The sequence below is a fragment of the Phoca vitulina genome, unplaced genomic scaffold, assembly GCF_004348235.1.
Source record: "Phoca vitulina isolate PV1807 unplaced genomic scaffold, GSC_HSeal_1.0 scaffold47, whole genome shotgun sequence".
In the NCBI taxonomy this organism is placed as follows: Eukaryota; Metazoa; Chordata; class Mammalia; order Carnivora; family Phocidae; genus Phoca; species Phoca vitulina.
In genome coordinates this window covers 2,954,653-2,972,990 of record NW_022589750.1, presented here as the reverse complement: position 1 = coordinate 2,972,990, position 18,338 = coordinate 2,954,653, and the positions used below count along the sequence as shown (strand labels likewise).

The following is an 18,338-nucleotide window of genomic DNA, read 5'->3' as shown; positions in this document are numbered from 1 at the left end:
CCTCCTAGATGACCTTTTCCGTACATACACCCAGGGACTCCCCAGTCATCTCCATCCCAGATCTCTCCTGCCTGCCTGCTGGATACCTCCGTTCGTTCATCCCACTAATGCCTCAGACTCGGTGCCTCCAAAGCAGAGCAGGTCATCCTCCTCCCAAATGGGCGCCATCCCCTGTGTTCCAACCACAGCTAATGAGACATTGCCTACCCAGTGGTCCAAGCAGGACGTCTGGACTTCACCATTGGCTCCGCTCTCTCCTCGTCCCCCTGCCCCCCACATCCAGTTCCCGGCGATTCTGTCCCCTAGCGTCTCTGGGATCGTTCCATTTCTCTCCACCTACGTTTCCACCCCAGTCCAGGCCAGCATTTCCTGCCTGGAGAGCGCTTGTGCCTTCTTACTGGACTCCCCACATCCTCTTCTGTGGGCCCCAGTGGTCGTGTCTCCATCCCTATATAGAGCCCTTCTAGAGAGATTCCCCATTGCTCTTGGGATGAAGTCCAGATTCCCTAACACGCTTTGTTAGGTCTTTCACTGTGCCCGTCCTCTCTCCCCCCTGTAGGTAATGTTCCAGGCTCTCACCTTTGTTCAGGTCCTTAAGTCACCATGGTGCTCGCCTGGGAGGCTTTGCAAGGACAGTTGTTTTCCTCAGCTGTCCTCCCCACTTCCCTGTAACAAGCTGCTATTCCTCCCTCCCTCAGGCCTCAGTTTACCCTGGGACCCCCTCCCTGAGCCTGAAAGCTGGGGCCCCACTCCCTGCGGAGAGCTCCCACGGTACCCTAGCCTCCCCTGAAAGATCCTTCGTGGAGATGGCTCATTTCGACTCTGTCTCCCTCCCTCCTAGGAGGAAGCCCTTGACCATTCTCTTACTTGAATGAGAGATCCAGTAGGGCTGTTTCACACCCTTTGTCCCATTCTGTGGCCACAAGCTTCTCCTCCAGCAGACAAAGCTGCACAGACCCGCCCCTTCTCAGGGGGAAATGACTCACCATCTCAGGCACTCCTAGTGGGCTGCTCACACAGGAAGGTCTTTCCTGAAGCCTGAGACAGGACTCCAACCCAAGGCCCACCCCAGCAGTACACGGGGCTCCACCATCTGGGTGCTGCCCCCACGTGTCCAAGGACAGGCTGAAATTTCTTTGATTTCCACCCTGGGGTCTTGAATAGAGCAGGAGGTAGGGAAATAGGCTTGCCCCACCCCCGGGACCCTGGGGGCTGCCAGGCAGGTGTTAAACTGAGAAAAAAGTAAGGCTTACTGTTCTCGTGTCCCTCTACCCTCACCTCAACACAGACACACAGTGTCCCTCATTTGATGTGATGACAAGAGCTTGTAACTTTGAACCACTAGAGAAGGGAAGTAAAAGGAAGAAATGCTTGAGAGAGCCTGCAAAGCCAAGCCACTGGTAACCAGACTAAGTTCACGCTTCTATTAAAGAGAAAGAAAAAAAAACAACCCCGAGTGTATCTATCTTTACCAATGTCAACATTCGTATTTATTCATGTGTTCCTAGTGGGTGACAGGTGCCGTGCCAGGTGGGAGGACACAGGGGAGGGCGGAGATGGAGTTCCCACTCCCATGGAGCTTACGCTCAACTGAGGAGACAGATTGTTGATCAGAGGAACACATAGCTCAATGTAAGATTGCGATGCCGAGAATCCATCACAGCAGTGACATGGGCTGGAAAGGGTGTGCGGAGCTTGCAGTATCGAGCTGTTGGCTGATGAAACCCCGAAAAAAGGACAGGACCTGATTATTAGCTTTAGATGTTGCCATAGAAGTTTTGTTTTGTTTTGTCTTTGAGAGAGCAAGCCTGAGCACCAGGGGTGGGGGCAGAGGGAGAGAAAGAAAGAATCCCAAGCAGGTTCCATGCACGCTCAGTGTGAGCCCGACATAGGCTCCATCTCATGACCCTGAGATCATGACCTGAGCAGAAATCAAGAGTCAGATGCTCAACTGACTGAGCCAGCCAGGCGCCTCTAGGTGGCTTTTTTTTAGAGCTCAGGTCCCGCTTACTGCCTTTGATGTCTAATTCCCATTCCATGTTTCCCCCATGGGTGGGTCAGGATGAATTCATGAGACAGTCTGCCCTGTTGTCTGGCTTTCTCAGAGAAAGCTGATGGGTTGGATTTTGTCACATGGGAATGATGAAAAGATACGTGGTCAACTTAAAGGGCATTGGATAAATTATGCCTGGAAGTCAGATGAGTGGGGAAGAAAGAAGTGAATTGGGGGGAAGGTGTTACTGAGCGGGAGGTCCTGATGACTTTGAGATCTCAGAATACTGAAGATGAAGAAAGAAGATGCAAGGAAGGGAGGTTATGGTCACAGGTAGCGTGCTTGGGTCAGCGAGCTTGGAGGTGCAGCGGATCTGGGGGATGACAAAACCCAAGGGAGGTGGTTGGCCAAGGTGGAATGCAGGAAGTCACTGGAGAAAGGTCCAGAGTGTGAAATGGTCAGTGACCTGAATCCAGGACAATGGGAGAGATTGAGGTGGACAGCAAGACTATGAACCAGGAACCAATGCCCTTGAAGAATGAGGGGGAGTTGGGAAGGGTGGCTACAAGTGATAGAAAACACCAAAGTAAGGCTAAACAAGACAGAAGTTTGTCTCTCACACGAGAGACCTCCAGAGCTCATATGTAGTCTTCAGTGTCGAGAGACCCAGTCTCCTCCTACCTTGTTACTCTGTACCACGTGACGCCAATTTCAAAATCTACCTCATGATCCAACATAGGTGCTGGAGTTCCAGCCATCACGTCTTCAATCCAGACAGCAGGAAGCAAGAAAAGCTGAAGAGAAGCATGCACCCTTCCTTTAAGAACACTTGGAAGTTGTATACATTGTTTTCTCTCCTGTTGGTCAGAATATAATCCCACCTGTTAAGGGCAGCTGGGAGACGTCATCTTTACTTTGAGCACACCACAACCCCTGCTAAAATACTTGAGCGTTATATTTGTAGAGGGGGAAGCAGATATTGGGGAACGACTGGCCGTCTCTTTCACAGGGGATGATTGAGAAGCCAGCAGAATACCAAGTAGGGGGTGAAGGCAGTTTAGTAGGATGGCGTGAGCCTAAAATGGGGCAAGCTTTTCTTCAAAGGGGGTGGAGAATAATCTGGAAGTGGTACAGGGAGGACCCAAACCCCAAATCCCTGAGAGGTGTGTGAAGTTTGAGAATGAAAGCCACCACTTGGGAGGGTTGTGGAGGGGCTTTTGGAGTAGCTGGTTTCCTGTGAAGAAAATGAGGACAGGCAGCCTGCCGGGGGTTTGCTAGGGGGTCTTTGCTAGGTGTGGGCAGAGGCAAGAGCTGGGTCTGGGGCCGGCAAAGACAGGGCTGGGAAGCTGCATGGCCTCAGTCCCGGTCATGGTTGAGGGTGGGTCTTGCTTGGCCAGGGTGCTCCGAACCAGAAGCTTCTCCATCTCCAGATGCACGCATGTACCGATCACAGCCAATCGGCGGTCACCTCACACACCACCCTCCTTTTGCATCAAGCCCTAAGTAAACTTGACATCTAAGTCTTGGTATCAGTCCCAATGTTCTGCATTTGGGATTATCCATAAATTTAAAAGATAATGGTTAAAAAATTCAGCTGAGTACATGTGAAGATCTAATTGGCCTTATCGGATGATTCGTGAATCGGGCAGTAACCCATCTAGCAAGTGGAGTGGGGGGGGCTCTGAGCAGTTGTACAAGTGGAAGGAGGATGGGGGCAAGAAAGTGAATAGTAGGGGCGCCTGGGTGGCTCAGTCGTTAAGTGTCTGCCTTCAGCTCAGGTCATGATCCCAGGGTCCTGGGATCGAGCCCCACATCGGGCTCTCTGCTCAGTGGGAAACCTGCTTCTCCCTCTCCCACTACCCCTGCTTGTGTTCCTTCTCTCGCTGTCTCTGTTAAATAAATAAATAAATAAATAATCTTAAAAAAAAAAAAAAAGAACGTGAATAGTAAAAGGACTGTTCCTGACAAGATCACTTTCCCTTAGTGGGGAGAACAGGGGGTCTCACCATGCACATTACAGCTTCCTTTGGGAGATGGAGAGGCCCATGTGGCAGACTCATTTGGTGCCCATCGGAAAACTCCACTGACCAGTTAAGACTACATTTTGGGGGGCACCTGGGTGGCTCAGTCGTTAAGCATCTGCCTTTGGCTCAGGTCATGATCCCAGCATCCTGGAATTGAGCCCCACATTGGGCTCCCTGCTCAGCGGGAAGCCTGCTTCTTCCTCTCCCTCTGCCCGCCACTTCCCCTGCTTGTGCTCTCTCTCAATTGAATAAATAAAATCTTAGAAAAAAAAAAAAGTTAAAAAAAAAAAGACTACATTTTGGGGGGTGCATGGGGGGTGCAGTCAGTTAAACGTTCAATTCTTGGTTTTAGCTCAGGTCATGATCTTGGTTGGGGTCATGAGATGGAGCCCCGCATTGGGCTCCAAGCTCAGCATGGAGTCTGCCTGAGATTCGCTCTCCCTCTGTCCATCCAGCTCATGCTCGCTCTAAAATAAATAAAGCCTAAAAAATAAAAGACTACATTTTAGGGGGAGGTCGACAATGCAGATTAGGTATTAAGCCCCCTTTTGGGGACTTGGCCTAAGTGATGTCATTTGGAGCCTATTGTTTTAAGAGAGGGAGAGAGAGAAAGGTGGGGGGAGGGGCAAAGGAAGAGGGAAAGCATTTTTTTTATTTGAGAGAGAGAGCACAAGCAGGGAGAGGGACAGAGGCGGAGGGAAGCAGACTCCCCTTTGAGCAGGGAGCCCGATGTGGGGGCTTGATCCCGGGACTCCAGGATCACGACCAGAGCTGAAAGCAGATGCTAAACCAATCGGAACCACCCAGGTGCCCCAAGAATTTTTTTTAAAGGCATCTCTCAGCGTAGGAGCTATTTTTCCGCCCAACTTTTTTTTTTTTTTAAAGACTTTATTTGAAAGAGAGAGCATGAGCAGGGGAGGGGCAGAGGGGGAGAGAGAGAACCCTAAGCAGACTCCCCACCTAGCTTGGAGCCCAACGTGGGGCTCAATCCCACGACCCTGAGATCATGACCTGAGCCGAAACCAAGAGTCGAAAGCCCAACTGAGCTACCCAGGCACCCCCGTTTTCTTTTTAATTATACATATGGTTTCCCAACATCAGGGAAGAATATTCAAATGCCAAAAATGACCCCTGAGAGCCCCCCCCATCCGCACCCCACCCCCACCCAGCCGCTCAGGGTCAGTTTGCAAAGCAGCAAGAGGCCTGAAACAGTTTTCTTCATGGAGATCATTTAACATTGTATCATCACTATGATACACTCCGTCTCTTCTCGCCGCTGTCCCACCAGAAGCCTGTGCTCAGCAGCCCCTGCCCTCCCACCCGCCAGGGCCCCCCCGCCCTCCAGGATCTGACTCCAGTCTCCATTCTTGGGGAAATGTCTTTAATGAAGATGTTGAACTACTTCAGAGCAAACAGACTCTGCGTCCAAGTTTCATACACATGCCTGTGAGCAAAGGAAGCGATGGACGGCTGTCAGCAAGACTGGCCGGCCTCCAAAACCTGTGACCCCAGGATGTCAGGGCACAGCAGCAGGGGTGAGTGGGCCTCCAGAGCTCTGCCCTTGCAAGCTGTGTGGCCCTAGGCCATTCATATAATCCTTACCCTTAATTCCCCCTTTGTAAAAAAAAAAAAAAAAGGGGGGGGGGAGGGGCAGCTATCAAGTACCTTGCAGAATTCTTGTGAAAAATACTTTAGATACAGATGAAATGCCAAGCACAGACTTGGTTCATGGCACGTGCCATATATAGCCATGGTTTGATTTTTTTTTAAGTTTATTTATTATTAAGTATCCCTCATGCCCAACGTGGGGCTGGAACTCACGACCCTGAGATCAAGAGTCACATACTCTTTGGACTGAGACAGCCAGGCACCCTAGAGCTATTATTTAAAAATTCTATCACATCGTAAAACCCCTGGGGGCAGCGACAGTGCTTGGCACTGTAGCTAATCACCAAACATTAATGGAATGAATGAAACAATGAATGAATGGATGAATGAATGGAGAGAGGGAGGGAGGAGAGAAGGAAGGAAATGGATGGATGGATGACAGAAGGGATGAATGAATGGAGGGAGGGAGGGAGGAGAGAAGGAAGGAAATGGATGGGTGGATGACAGAAGGGATGAATGGAATGGAGGGAGGGAGGCAGGAAGAAATGAATGGAATGGAATGGGATGAAGGCAGGCAGGCAGGCTAAAGGCTTAATTCTAGGGAAGCAGGTGTGACCATTTCTTTCAGGAAGGGAGCTGCTACATCGAGGAGCAAATACTGAGTTCAGAAGGCTGCACTGGTGTAGCCCCAGGACACAGCCGGAGACCGGCTCAGAGAAACTTCTGCAAACTGCGTGCACAGCACAGCGCTACATTTTAAAAAGCGGAATCCAGAAAGCTTCTGCTGTTTTTCTGATGAGAACACGCAGGTCCTGACTTGCAGGCTTTCATACACCCCCAAAGCCCTCAACCCCCGTTACGAGGAAGGGGCACATAAAACATCCCTCCGAGCCCAGAGGAGTGACGGCAGGCACAGCGTGGCGATCACTGGGTAGAGTGTGTGCGTGTGGGGAGAGGGGGCGGGCAATGGAACATTCTCCCGGCCGCGCATCCTCACTTCCCAGTGCGGGCTCTTTCCTCCTTCGGGCCCACAGACAACCCTGTCAGAGCAGAAGAACCAAAGACAGATCCTGTGGCATAAGGCAAAAGCAGGCAGATTAACAAAACCAGCAGGGTTGGGGTTTTTTTTGGCATTTTGGCCCTTGTCTGTCCAAGACGTATTTGGAGAGAAGGTGGGGCGCTTCTGAGTTTGAGGATGGGGAGGACAGCAGACCCCCGGCACAAACCGTCAGGCCCAGGGGAGCCTCCCCCGCCTGCTCAGTGGCCTCCTTCCCGGGTCCAGTTTCGGGCATTGATGAAGAGCTGGAGCCAGGGGGAGGCAGTCAGGGTGTCAAACGGGGGGGGTCGCCAAGCCCACTGCCACGGCCGCACGGCCCGCTCAGGGTGAGGCATGAGAGCCAGGTGGCGGCCATCAAGGGAGCAGACGCCTGCCACCCCCCCGGGAGACCCGTTGGGATTCATGGGGTACTGTTCCGTGGGCTGGCCAGCATCATCGGCCCAGTGCAGTGGGGCCAAGCCCCTGGCCTCAATCTGGGCTTGGCGTTCCGGAGAAGAAAATGCCATGTAACCTGCAGGGGGGCCGGGGGGGGTGGAGGAGGGAAGTGAGGGCAAAGCTCCCCCACGCCCTCCACCCACGCTGGCCCCCAGACCCTCCCGCCGGCCTTCTGGAGCCTGACCTTCCCCGTGAGCGCTCCACACGGGCAGCACGGCGCCCTCCATCCCTCGCAGCATCAGGGCGGGCCCGGGTCCCACCCGCACGCTGGCCCAGCGGGACTCGAAGCGCCCGGACAGATTGTGACGCAGCACGAGGCCAGGTGGGGCGGGCCAGGGGTCCGGGCCCGGCTCCTCGGCCTCCTCGCTGGGGCTGCCTCCCACCCAGCCCAGCAGAGCCAGCAGCTGACAGCCATTACACACGCCCAGGCTGAAGGTGTCCGGCCGCTGCCGGAAGCGCCTCAGCTCGGCCCCGGCCAGCGGGTGGAAGGTCACGGCAGCTGCCCACCCTAGGAGGAGACAGGGACGTCAGGGTGGGGCTGGCATGGAGGGGGACGGCCGCCTTCCTGTGCCAGCCCGCCCGGTTCCACCCGCCATGACCCCCCCAGCCCCCAACACACGTGCACACACACACACGTGCGCACACACACACGTGTGCACACATACCCCCGACAGGGCAAATACAAAGGGAAGAAACAGGTTTATCTGCTTAAATGTTGCCATTCCTGGACCAGAGATGGCCCGTAAGTTTTTTGGCCTGGCCAGCAGAGCATTTTCAACACTTTTTATTTAACTGTCTGACGTTTAAAAATAAGACTTCATATAAAAATCTGGATTTGGCGGCACCCCAGTCCGTCAAGCATCTGCCTTCAGCTCAGGTCATGATCCCAGGGTCCTGGGATCAAGCCCCGCCTCGGGCTCCCTGCTCAGCGGGGAGCTTGCTTCTCCCTCTGCCCCTCCCCCTGTTTGTGTTCCTCTCGCTTGCTCGCTCTCTCAAATAAATTCTTAAAAAAAGAAAAAAAAAGAACCATTAAAAAAACAACAATCTGGATTCTTGGCTTCTCTCAGAAACCAGAAAGATCTGGCCACACTGAACCCGCCTTCCGAGAGCACAACGTGCTGGCGCTGTGTGCTTGCCGCCCCTTTAGACGCGGTCCGTGCCACCCAGCCACCCCGCCTCACGTCAGTTACCCACGGGCCTGCTGCTGGCACCCGGCCCAGAATGAATGTCCTCCCCAGCCCCGGCCCCGCGGAGGTGAGAGGCCGACTCCCGGTCAGGAAGAGGGGGGCCGAGGCAGCTCCGCGGAACGTGCAGCGGAGGGAGCGCGCAGACGCCCGGCACCCACCTTTGGCGGAGCCCAGGACATCTGCAAAGCTGAAGCCGCCCACGAAGGCCACGCCACGGAACGTGTCCAGACCGATTGCCCCCGAGCACAGGTCCTGCATGGTCACGTCCCACACCTGGCAGGACAGGCCGGAGAAGTATAGGAGGACACACAGCCCGAGGCCCAGCCCCAGCCCCAGCTCTGCCGGCCACCCCGCTCACCTCAAACCCGGCCAAGTGGAAGGCATCTGCCATCTCGCGGTCTCCATTACTGCCCTCCTCTCGCAAGATGGCAACGCGGGGCACGGGACCACCTGGGGGAGGGGGAGTGTCTCTGGGCCAGAGGGCTCCTTCCCTACCACAAACCCCGCCCCCAGCCACCGGACACCTTTTCCTGGGCAGGCCCCGGCATCCAGGCCTTGGGTTGCAGCCCCCAGGCTGAGGGTCGGGGAAGCCCAGACGGCACAGGGTCCCTCACCAGGCTCGCGGGGCACGGGTGCTGTGGGGAAGGTCGGGGGCAGGCAGTAGCTGGGCCCCGTCCGCTCCCTCAGCCCCTGCTCCTCCTCGGCCACACAGCGCGGCTCTGCTTGCAGCCGGTCCAGCTGGAAACTCGTCTCCTCCCAGACGGCTCGTAGCTGCCCGACAGCCTCCTCCAGGACCACGGCCCCGTTCACGGACACGCGCACCTAGAGCGAGGGGCGCGTCACTCAGGGCCGAGAGCGAGGGGGTCCGGCCTGGGCCCCCCGCCCCCTCGGCTGGCACAGGCGAGCTGCGGCCTCCCCCCTGTGCACCGCCCTGCCCTCCTCACCAGGGCGTGGGGCCCGGCGTCGCCCGTGGGGCCCAGCTCCAGGCAGCGGAGGCCGGCCGCCCGGTAGCGCTCCAGCACCTGGGCCAGGTCTGGCTCCTGCACCTCTAGCAGCAGGCCCGGCTCCTCAGCGAACAGCACAGACAGCGCTGGGAGAACAAGGGGGCACGAGGGTGACGAGGGTGCCGCCGGGGGGTGTGCGGGTCAGAGATGAGGGGAGGCCTGGGAGAGGGACCAAGGATGTGGCCTCAGGGTCTGCGGGGGGAGGGGGCGTCCCAGATGGGTGAGTCACCAGGCTCAGTGGTCAGAGGAGATAGCCAAGGGCTCGGGAACGGGGTTGGGGAACTCCATTTTTTTCACAGGACGTGGGGTCTACAGGGTGGGGCAGGCAGCCCAGGCCCAAGTCCAGACCCCAGGCTCCTCACCGTCGACCCCAGGGGCAGGCACATCCACCTCTATCCCACAATTCCCAGCAAAGGCCATCTCTAGCAGGCAAATGATGAGACCCCCGTCACTGACGTCATGGCCTGAGCAGAGGAGGCGGTCTGGAGGAAGGAGAAAAATGCTCAGCAGCCTCAGGGCCCAAACCTGGCGGGCCTGCACCTCCTTCTGCAGAGCAGGTCACGTGGGAGAAGGTGGGCACACTCCGAGAACCAGAGGCCAGGGCGACGGAGCCCTCTTGCCCACCCCCCTTACTTGCTCAGCCGGTGAGTGTCTGCCCTGCGTCAGTCACGTGCACCATCTCCCCCAAGGCCTCACTCACCTCTCAGCAGCCCCTGGGTGACGTTAAAGGCACGCACCAAGTTCTCGGGGAGGTCCAGGTCGGGAGGCTGCTCGCCCAGCTGTGAGAAGCATTGGGCCAGAGCCGTGCCCCCCAGCCGGTGCTGCTCGGGGCTCAGAGGCACATACAGCAGAAGGCCTGGGGAGACGGGAAAGGGGTGAGGGAGCTGGACAGCTTAGAATGCCCTGCCCTGCTCACAACCACTAAGGTTCCCAGCATGGGGACAGACCCACAGACCCCCAGTCCCAGAACCAAGACGAGGGGCCCAGACCTCCCGAAGGACCCAGCTCTGAATACACAGCGCAGTGAGGAGGGGGGAGGGCCCGTACCTCCCCCTCCAGGATGCTTGAGGTCTGGGGTCACGGTGGCTGTAATGTTTGGACAGACAGCATAGGCTGAGATGACCAGCGATCCTGCAGAGCAAGGAGGAAGAGAGTGGGGGTGCCCGGAGGCTGCAGGTGTTGGAGCATCCGACTACTGGCTTCGGCTCAGGCCATGATCTCAGGGTCGTGAGATCAAGCCCCGTGTCCGGCCAGCTCTGGGCTCAGCAGGAAGTCTGCGTCCCCTCTCACTCTCCCTCTGCCCCCTCCCTGCTCTCGCCCACAATCTCTAAAATAACTTAAAAAAAAAAAAAAAAGGTAATCACAAACCTCTACCTCTGAAACAAACATTGTATGTTAATAAAAAATTAAAAAAAGAGAAAAAGAGGAGTAAGAGAGCGAGGTGCCAGCCCAGCCCTGCAGGTCTGCCCCTCTCCCCGTGAGCCCCGGACCGTACCAGGAGCCCGCACTGTCTCAGAGCCGACCCGGGCGGCCATGCTGAGAGAGTCCTTGCCACCATCCACTGCCACACCCAAGGCTGCCATCACGGTCACCATAGCCTCACAGGCGTCAGCCAGAGCCGCGCCCTCCCCCGGGAGCTTGGCCGCCCACATCCAGTTCCCGCTGCACTTCACGTCCTGGGAAGCGGCGAACACCGGCCGTCAGAGAGAAGAGTGGTGGGGAGTCTGGGCTGGGGGCGGAGGGGCTGGGAAGTCACGGGCAGGAAGGACAAGAGGGCGAGGTGGAGGGTGGGTGCAGATGCGTCCCAGCGGGACTCACCCGGAGGTCGGTGACCAGAGCGAACACCAGGTTGGTGAGGGCTTCGGCCACAGCCAGCCGGGCGGCCACCTTGGGGTCCAGCAGGCTTTTGACGGGCTGCTCTCCCAGAGCTGTGGCAGCCCCGACGAGCTCCTGGTGACTCAGTGCCACGACGGCCACATCTGCCAGGGGGGTCTGCAGGGCTCCCACACACTGCTGCTGGGCCACCAGGCCGCCCACAGAGCGGTCCACCTGCAGAACCAGCTGGGGTTGGCAAGGGGCGGGGGACCCACACACACAGGCCCGAGGCGGCGGGAGCAGGGCAGCAGGCCTTCAGGGCCGCTTCTCCCTTGGGCCTGCTGAATCCCCACAGTCACGGGGAGGGGGAGCAGAGGGAAGGGTACAGGGGCGGAGCAGGGGGTGTGGGGAGCACCTTGTTGGTGAGGTAGCGCTTGCTGGCCACGGCGGGCAGCCTCAGAACGCGCTCCAGAGCCTGGCGCACACGCAGACCCGGGGGCAAGGCCAGGGGCTTCAGCACGGGGAGACTCCTCTGGAGAAAGAACTCCTACAACACAGAAGGTGACGGGGTGTGAGCAGCTGCGGGAGTGCCGGACACATAGGCGACAAAGCACACGTTGGGCAAAGGGTGGTCGCAAGAGCCGGAGCAGAGAAGGGAGGAAAACCGCCTTCCCTCCCACCCCCACATACCTTCCGAGGCATCTTGCCCAGCACCCAATCCAGCTCCAGGTCCACAGGGGTTGGGGAAGACAAGGGGGGGCCATCCTTCTGGCCATTTCTTCCAGCGGGGCACTCCCGATCGTCCACCAGCACGATCTATGGCCACACAGCCCAGAGGGAAGAAGACTGTGAACCCCAGCAGGGAATACTTCCGGAAAGCCGGGCAGAAGCACGCTTTCCACCCTCTGTCTGGCTTCCCCGTTGAGTACCTGCCCCTGGCCACCTCCTACATGCTGTCCGCCAGTTTGCGTGTCACCGACTCCCATCCTCCTCTCATCTCTTCCCCCTGACGGCTCTCCCTCCCTCCAGCCCGGACGCAAGCAGCTCCAAGCCCACCCACTGCGGCCGCCACCGACTCCCTGGGCCAACTCACTCTCCTGTCCCCAGTGATGGTGCCCACAAAGCTGGCCGGGCAGCGTTCCCGAGCGCTGACGCGACTGAGGAAGTCCCGGTCAAGGGGCCTCAACAGAAGTGCATTCGACTCCTGGTACTCGGCTCCCCAGATTTCCAGGGCATTCAGGGTCGGATCCCCAAGCTGCATCCAGGAGGGAGGAGGAAAGGGAAGGGTCAGTGGGCACTCCCCAGTCTCGTGTCTTTGCTAGGAGTCTCGGGGAGAAGGCTGGGGCCGGCGGGGATGGGGACATGGCCAGACCTCAGGGGACAAGGCCCACCTGGAAGCGGCTGGTGTAAATGACGGCCCCGGCGGGGTCACTCAGCTCCTTCAGGACATTGCCTGGTGAGAGGGCGTAGGGGAGAGGTGGTGACCCGGCCATGGTCAGGCCCTGGCCTCCAAAGAAGCCCCTAATTCTATGTGTCCAGCCGCACCCCCACCACCAACCATCCGGCGACAGCAGGCTCCCACGCCCCCCAATGCCGAGCCTCTCCAGAAGGCACAGGGGCTGGAGAATAGGACCCAGGGCCAGGTGGCCACTTGCAGACCCCCAATGCCTCTGCCTCAGCCGAATGTGGCAAGAGGCCAGGGAGGCCAAGTCCCTCATCCCAACCCCTTTCCTCACCATTGCCACCAGCACCCTGGTCGTGGAGGCTGCAGATGGGGTTCCCCCTGGCGGCCTCCACACAAGCCCGGATCACACGGTTCATCTTCTGTTCCATCTCTGGGTCCCCGCGCTGCACGGCCCCAAAGTCCAGCTCACTGGTGTTGTCTCCCTGCACCTGGGGGAAGAGACGGCAGAGCTCGGCTGGAGGGGCCTGGGGGCTCACACCCCACCAATGCCCAAGGCCTGACAACGTCACGGAGCCTGCCCCTGAGCTGGTCCCACTCACCTGCACAGACGACGCAGCTCCGCCCCCAACTCCGATCCTATAGACAGGACCCCCAACCTTCACCACATCCATGCCTGAGAGGAAGGAAGGAAGAGTCAGGATGCTGGGGAAGCCAACAGAAGAAGCGGGAGCAGGAACAAGTGTAAGGATAAAGGGAAGCGGGTAAGAGGGGAGAGCGATCAATATTACAAACGTACGTATTCTTTTTTTTTTTTTTAAAAGATTTTATTTATCTGACAGAGAGAGAGATAGCGAGAGCAGGAACACAAGCAGGGGGAGTGGGAGAGGGAGAAGCAAGGCTTCCCGCCGAGCAGGGAGCCTGATGTGGGGCTCGATCCCAGGACCCTGGGACCATGACCTGAGCCGAAGGCAGACGCTTAACAACTGAACCACCCAGGCGCCCCCAAACGTACGTATTCTTTGGGTACATACACGTGGCGGAATTTATGCTTCAGCTTTATCAACACAGGCACAAAATCACCTATGCACAAAATTAAACATTGCAGCATCATTTGCGATACCAAAGATAGGAAATACAGTTGACCCGTGAACAACACTGGGGTTAGGGGGTGCTGACCTGCACAGTAAAAAATGTGCACAGAACAATCAACTCCCTCAAAAGTCAACTACTAGTAACCTACTATTGACCAGAAGCTTTACCAATAACAGTTGATTAATAATTAATAAAAACCAATGAACTAATAAATAAGTAAAAAACTAACGAACAATTAACACATATTCCGTATGTTACAATACACTGTATTCTTACAATAAAGTAAGCTGGAGAAAAAAGAATATTCAGAAAATCAGAAGGAAAATACGTTTACGTTTTTGAAAAAAATCCATGCACAGTGGACCTGCATGGCTCAAACCCGTGTTGTTCAAAGGGTCAACTGTGATGTAAATGCTAACAAGAGGGAGCTGATTCATAACTTACAGTATATCCATACACTGAAACACTATCCCCCCCAAAAAGAGGATCACATGAATGATTTTTATGATATTTATCAATATGACATGATCTCCAAGATACATATATTGCTAAGTGAAAAGAGCAAGTTACAGAATTATGCGCGCCCCTTTACAATTGCATCAGAAAGAAAATAACAGAAGCGCAAGACTTACGCACTGAAACTACAACATCTATTAGTAGACCTAAACAAATGGGAACAGATCCCATGTTGACAGAGTAAAAGGTTTAACTTTGTTATGATGGCCATGTTCCCAACTGATCTGCAGTCAACCCAATCCCTGTCACAATCTAGCTGTCTTTTTCACAGAAATGGAGCAGCTGATCCTAAAATGTGCACTGAAATGTAAAGGACCTAGAACAGCCAAAACAATCTTGAAAAAGAACAAAATTGGAGGACCCATTCTGCCTGCTTTTAAAACTTACTATAAAGCTGTAGTAATCCAGACGGTGTGGTTCTAGCACAAGGACAGACAGATATATCAATCGATCTGTGGACTATGGAATACAACTGTGAATCCATTATGAACTCTATGTTTATGGCCAGTTGATTTTTGTTTCTTTTCTTCTTTTAAGTTGGCTCCGCACCCAACAGGGAGCTTGAACTCACAACCCCAAGATCAAGAGCCACATGCTCTACCGACTGAGCCAGCCAGGAACCTCCGGGGCAACTGATTTTTGAAAAGTCCCAAGACCATTCAGCAAGGTACGAATAGTCTTTTCAAAACATGGCATTAGGACAACTGGATATCCATGCGTAAAAGAGAGAAGTTAGACTCCTACCTCACACCATATAAAAAAATTCATTCAAAATGTATCAGAGAGCCGTCTGGGTGGCTCAGTCGGTTAAGCGTCTGCCTTCGGCTCAGGTCATGATCTCAGGGTCCTGGGATCGAGCCCCTCGTCAGGCTCCCTGCTCAGAGGGGAGCCTGCTTCTCCCTCTGCCCCTCCCCCTGCTCTTGCTCTCTCTCTCTCTCCTTTTACCTCTCTCGAATAAATAAAAAATCTTAAAAAACAAAAAAAATGTATCAGAAACCTAAACGTAAAAACTATAATAATATGACAAGAAAACATAGCTGTAAGTCTTCGTGACCTTGGCTTAGGCAATGGTTTTGTTAGCCGTGACATCAAAACCATAAGCAGCAAAGAAAAATATAGATAAACCTGACCTGACCAAAACTAAAAACATTGTTTTCTTCATAAGACACCATGAAAAAAGTAAAAAGACATCCCACAGAACAGGAAAAAATACTTGCAAATCATGTATCTATCTGATAAGCATTTAGCATCCTGAATACATAAAACTCCTATAACCACCAAAAAAGAAAGACAACCCAATTTAAAAATGGACAGAGAATCCAAAAAAAAAAAAAAGACAAAGAATCCAGAAAGACGTTTCCCCAAGGAAGATCTCTAAACACACGTGAAAAGATGCTCAACATCATTAGTCATTAGGGAAATGCAAACCCAAAGCACAATGAGATGCGACTTCAGGCCGTAGGGTGGCTAGAATCAGAGAGACAGGTAACAGGAGTTGGTGAGGATGTGGAGAATTCAGAACCCTCTTACACTGCTGGGGGGAGTGCAAAATGGTGCTTTGGAAACCAGTCTGGCAGTTTTTCGAAAAGCTGGACACAGTTACTGTGCGAGCCCCCGATTCCACTCATAGTTACACAGGCTGGAGGCACGAGAACATAGGGGCCCAGAAAACATGTACACATGTGTTTACAGCAGCATTATCCACACTAGCGGAAGAACCCAGATGTCTACCAACTGATGCACAGATAGACACACAAGAGGTTTGTCCCGAAAAAGGAATGAGGGTCTGGTTCATGCTACCATACCGATAATTCTTGAAAATATTGTGCAAAGTGAAAGGTGCCAAGCACGAAACTCTACATTCTGTGTGATTCCATTCACATGAAATGTCCGGAATAGGCAAACCCACAGAGACAGAAAGTAGATGAGCTGCCGCCAGAGGCTGAGGGAAGAAGACACTGCTGATGGGTATGGTGGTGACAAGAATGTTCTGGAGTTAGTGGTGCTCGAGGCACAGCTTTGTGCCTATCCTAAAACACCGCTGACTTGTACACTTTAAAAGGGTGAACTTTTTTTTTTTTTCTCATTAAACTTTTGTTTTAATGGGTCTCAAAATTCTGTGACAGATTTTTGGTCAAGTTGTTTCCATTAAAAAGTACTGATTTTAAAAACTAATAACTTAAAACTGCCACACACACACAAAAAAAACAAATGGTCCACAAAACATTCTCCTTTCCTTCTGAAGGTTTTACGATGCATTGTTATCATTAACCAGTCTTTTACTATTAAACTTAAATGGCCAATTGACACAAACAGTTCTGAGACCGTTCTTCCACCACTGATTAAGACTGGGGTGGCAGGTATTGGGGATAATATTCATTTAGCCTTCTGAGCTTTCTGGGCAGACCTGGTGACCTTGCCAGCTCCAGCTGCTTTCTTGTCCACTGCTTTGATGACACCCACAGCAACCGTCTGTCTCATGTCACGAACAGCAAAACGGCCCAGAGGAGGAGAGTCAGAGAAGCTCTCAACACACATAGGCTTGCCAGGAACCATATCAACAATGGCAGCATCACCAGATTTCAAGAACTTGGGACCATCTTCCAGCTTTTTTCCAGAACGACGATCTATCTTCTCCTTCAGCTCAGCAAACTTGCAAGCAATGTGAGCTGTGTGACAATCCAGCACAGGTGCATATCCAGCACTGATTTGGCCTGGATGGTTCAGGATAATCACCTGAGCTGTGAAGCCAGCTGCTTCCATTGGTGGGTCATTTTTGCTGTCACCAGCCACATTGCCACGACGAACATCTTTGACAGATACGTTCTTCACATTGAAGCCCACATTGTCCCCAGGAAGAGCCTCACTCAAAGCTTCATGGTGCATTTCAACAGACTTTACTTCAGTTGTAACACTGACTGGAGCAAAGGTGACCACCATGCCAGGTTTAAGAACACCAGTCTCGACTCGGCCCACAGGGACAGTACCAATACCACCAATTTTATAGACATCCTGGAGAGGCAGACGCAAGGGCTTGTCAGTTGGACGAGCTGGTGGCAGAATGCAATCCAGAGCTTCAAGCAGTGTGGTTCCACTGGCATTCCCATCTTTACGGGTGACTTTCCATCCCTTGAACCAAGGCATGTTAGCACTTGGCTCCAGCATGTTGTCACCGTTCCAACCAGAAATTGGCACAAATGCTACTGTGTCGGGGTTGTAGCCAATTTTCTTAATGTAGGTGCTGACTTCCTTAACGATTTCCTCGTATCTCTTCTGGCTGTAGGGTGGCTCAGTGGAATCCATCTTGTTAACACCAACAATTAGTTGTTTTACACCCAGGGTGTAAGCCAGAAGGGCATGCTCACGGGTCTGCCCATTCTTGGAGATACCGGCTTCAAATTCACCGACACCAGCAGCAACAATCAGGACAGCAGTCAGCCTGACATGTGCCTGTAATCATGTTTTTGATGAAGTCTCTGTGTCCTGGGGCATCAATGATGGTCACATAATACTTGCTGGTCTCGAATTTCCACAGGGAGATATCAATGGTGATACCACGTTCACGTTCAGCTTTCAGTTTATCCAAGACCCAGGCATACTTGAAGGAGCCCTTTCCCATCTCAGCAGCCTCCTTCTCAAATTTTTCGATAGTTCTTTTGTCGATCCCACCACATTTGTAGATCAGATGACCAGTAGTGGTAGACTTGCCCGAATCTACATGTCCAATGACGACGATGTTGATGTGAGTCTTTTCCTTTCCCATTTTGGTTCAGGTTGAGCGGTGGTTTTCACGACACCTGTGTTCTGGCGGCAAACCCGTTGCGAAACAGCAAGGGTGAACTTTACGGTACACGGATTACATCTCAATAAAGTGGTTATTAAAAAAAAAAAAAAAGTGTGCGCCTATGTTACTTCTTTTATTTTTTTTAAATTTTTTTATTGTTATGTTAATCCCCATACATTACATCATTAGTTTTAGATGTAGTGTTCCATGATTCATTGTTTGTGCATAACACCCAGTGCTCCATGCAGAATGTGCCCTCCCCAATACCCATCACCAGGCTAACCCATCCTCCCACCCCCCTCCCCTCTAGAACCCTCAGTTTGTTTTTCAGAGTCCATCGTCTCTCATGGTTCTTCTCCCCCTCCGATTTCCCCCCTTCATTCTTCCCCTCCTGCTACATTCTTCTTCTTCTTTTTTT

General features: G+C 53.7%; 1 protein-coding gene and 1 pseudogene across 2 annotated transcripts in view; both read right to left on the bottom strand.

Moving 5' to 3' along the window:
- Positions 1 to 5,840: 5,840 nt before the first annotated feature.
- Positions 5,841 to 18,338, bottom strand: part of PFAS (phosphoribosylformylglycinamidine synthase) — a 19,886-nt gene continuing 7,388 nt past the window's right edge. The window contains exons 12-28 of the mRNA XM_032431816.1: positions 13,128 to 13,201; positions 12,860 to 13,016; positions 12,515 to 12,576; positions 12,217 to 12,378; positions 11,814 to 11,939; positions 11,539 to 11,670; positions 11,127 to 11,357; positions 10,804 to 10,984; positions 10,356 to 10,439; positions 10,009 to 10,164; positions 9,671 to 9,790; positions 9,249 to 9,394; positions 8,919 to 9,126; positions 8,663 to 8,754; positions 8,463 to 8,577; positions 7,302 to 7,625; positions 5,841 to 7,193 (exon numbers count right to left, since the gene is read on the bottom strand). Coding sequence (XP_032287707.1) covers positions 6,883 to 7,193; positions 7,302 to 7,625; positions 8,463 to 8,577; positions 8,663 to 8,754; positions 8,919 to 9,126; positions 9,249 to 9,394; positions 9,671 to 9,790; positions 10,009 to 10,164; positions 10,356 to 10,439; positions 10,804 to 10,984; positions 11,127 to 11,357; positions 11,539 to 11,670; positions 11,814 to 11,939; positions 12,217 to 12,378; positions 12,515 to 12,576; positions 12,860 to 13,016; positions 13,128 to 13,201 — 2,681 coding nt within the window. The 3' untranslated portion in view covers positions 5,841 to 6,882. The remainder of the gene's footprint in view (positions 7,194 to 7,301; positions 7,626 to 8,462; positions 8,578 to 8,662; positions 8,755 to 8,918; positions 9,127 to 9,248; positions 9,395 to 9,670; positions 9,791 to 10,008; positions 10,165 to 10,355; positions 10,440 to 10,803; positions 10,985 to 11,126; positions 11,358 to 11,538; positions 11,671 to 11,813; positions 11,940 to 12,216; positions 12,379 to 12,514; positions 12,577 to 12,859; positions 13,017 to 13,127; positions 13,202 to 18,338) is intronic.
- On the bottom strand, positions 16,214 to 17,935 carry LOC116649220 (annotated as a pseudogene). Its single transcript, XR_004302648.1, has one exon. The product of XR_004302648.1 is annotated as an elongation factor 1-alpha 1-like (transcript).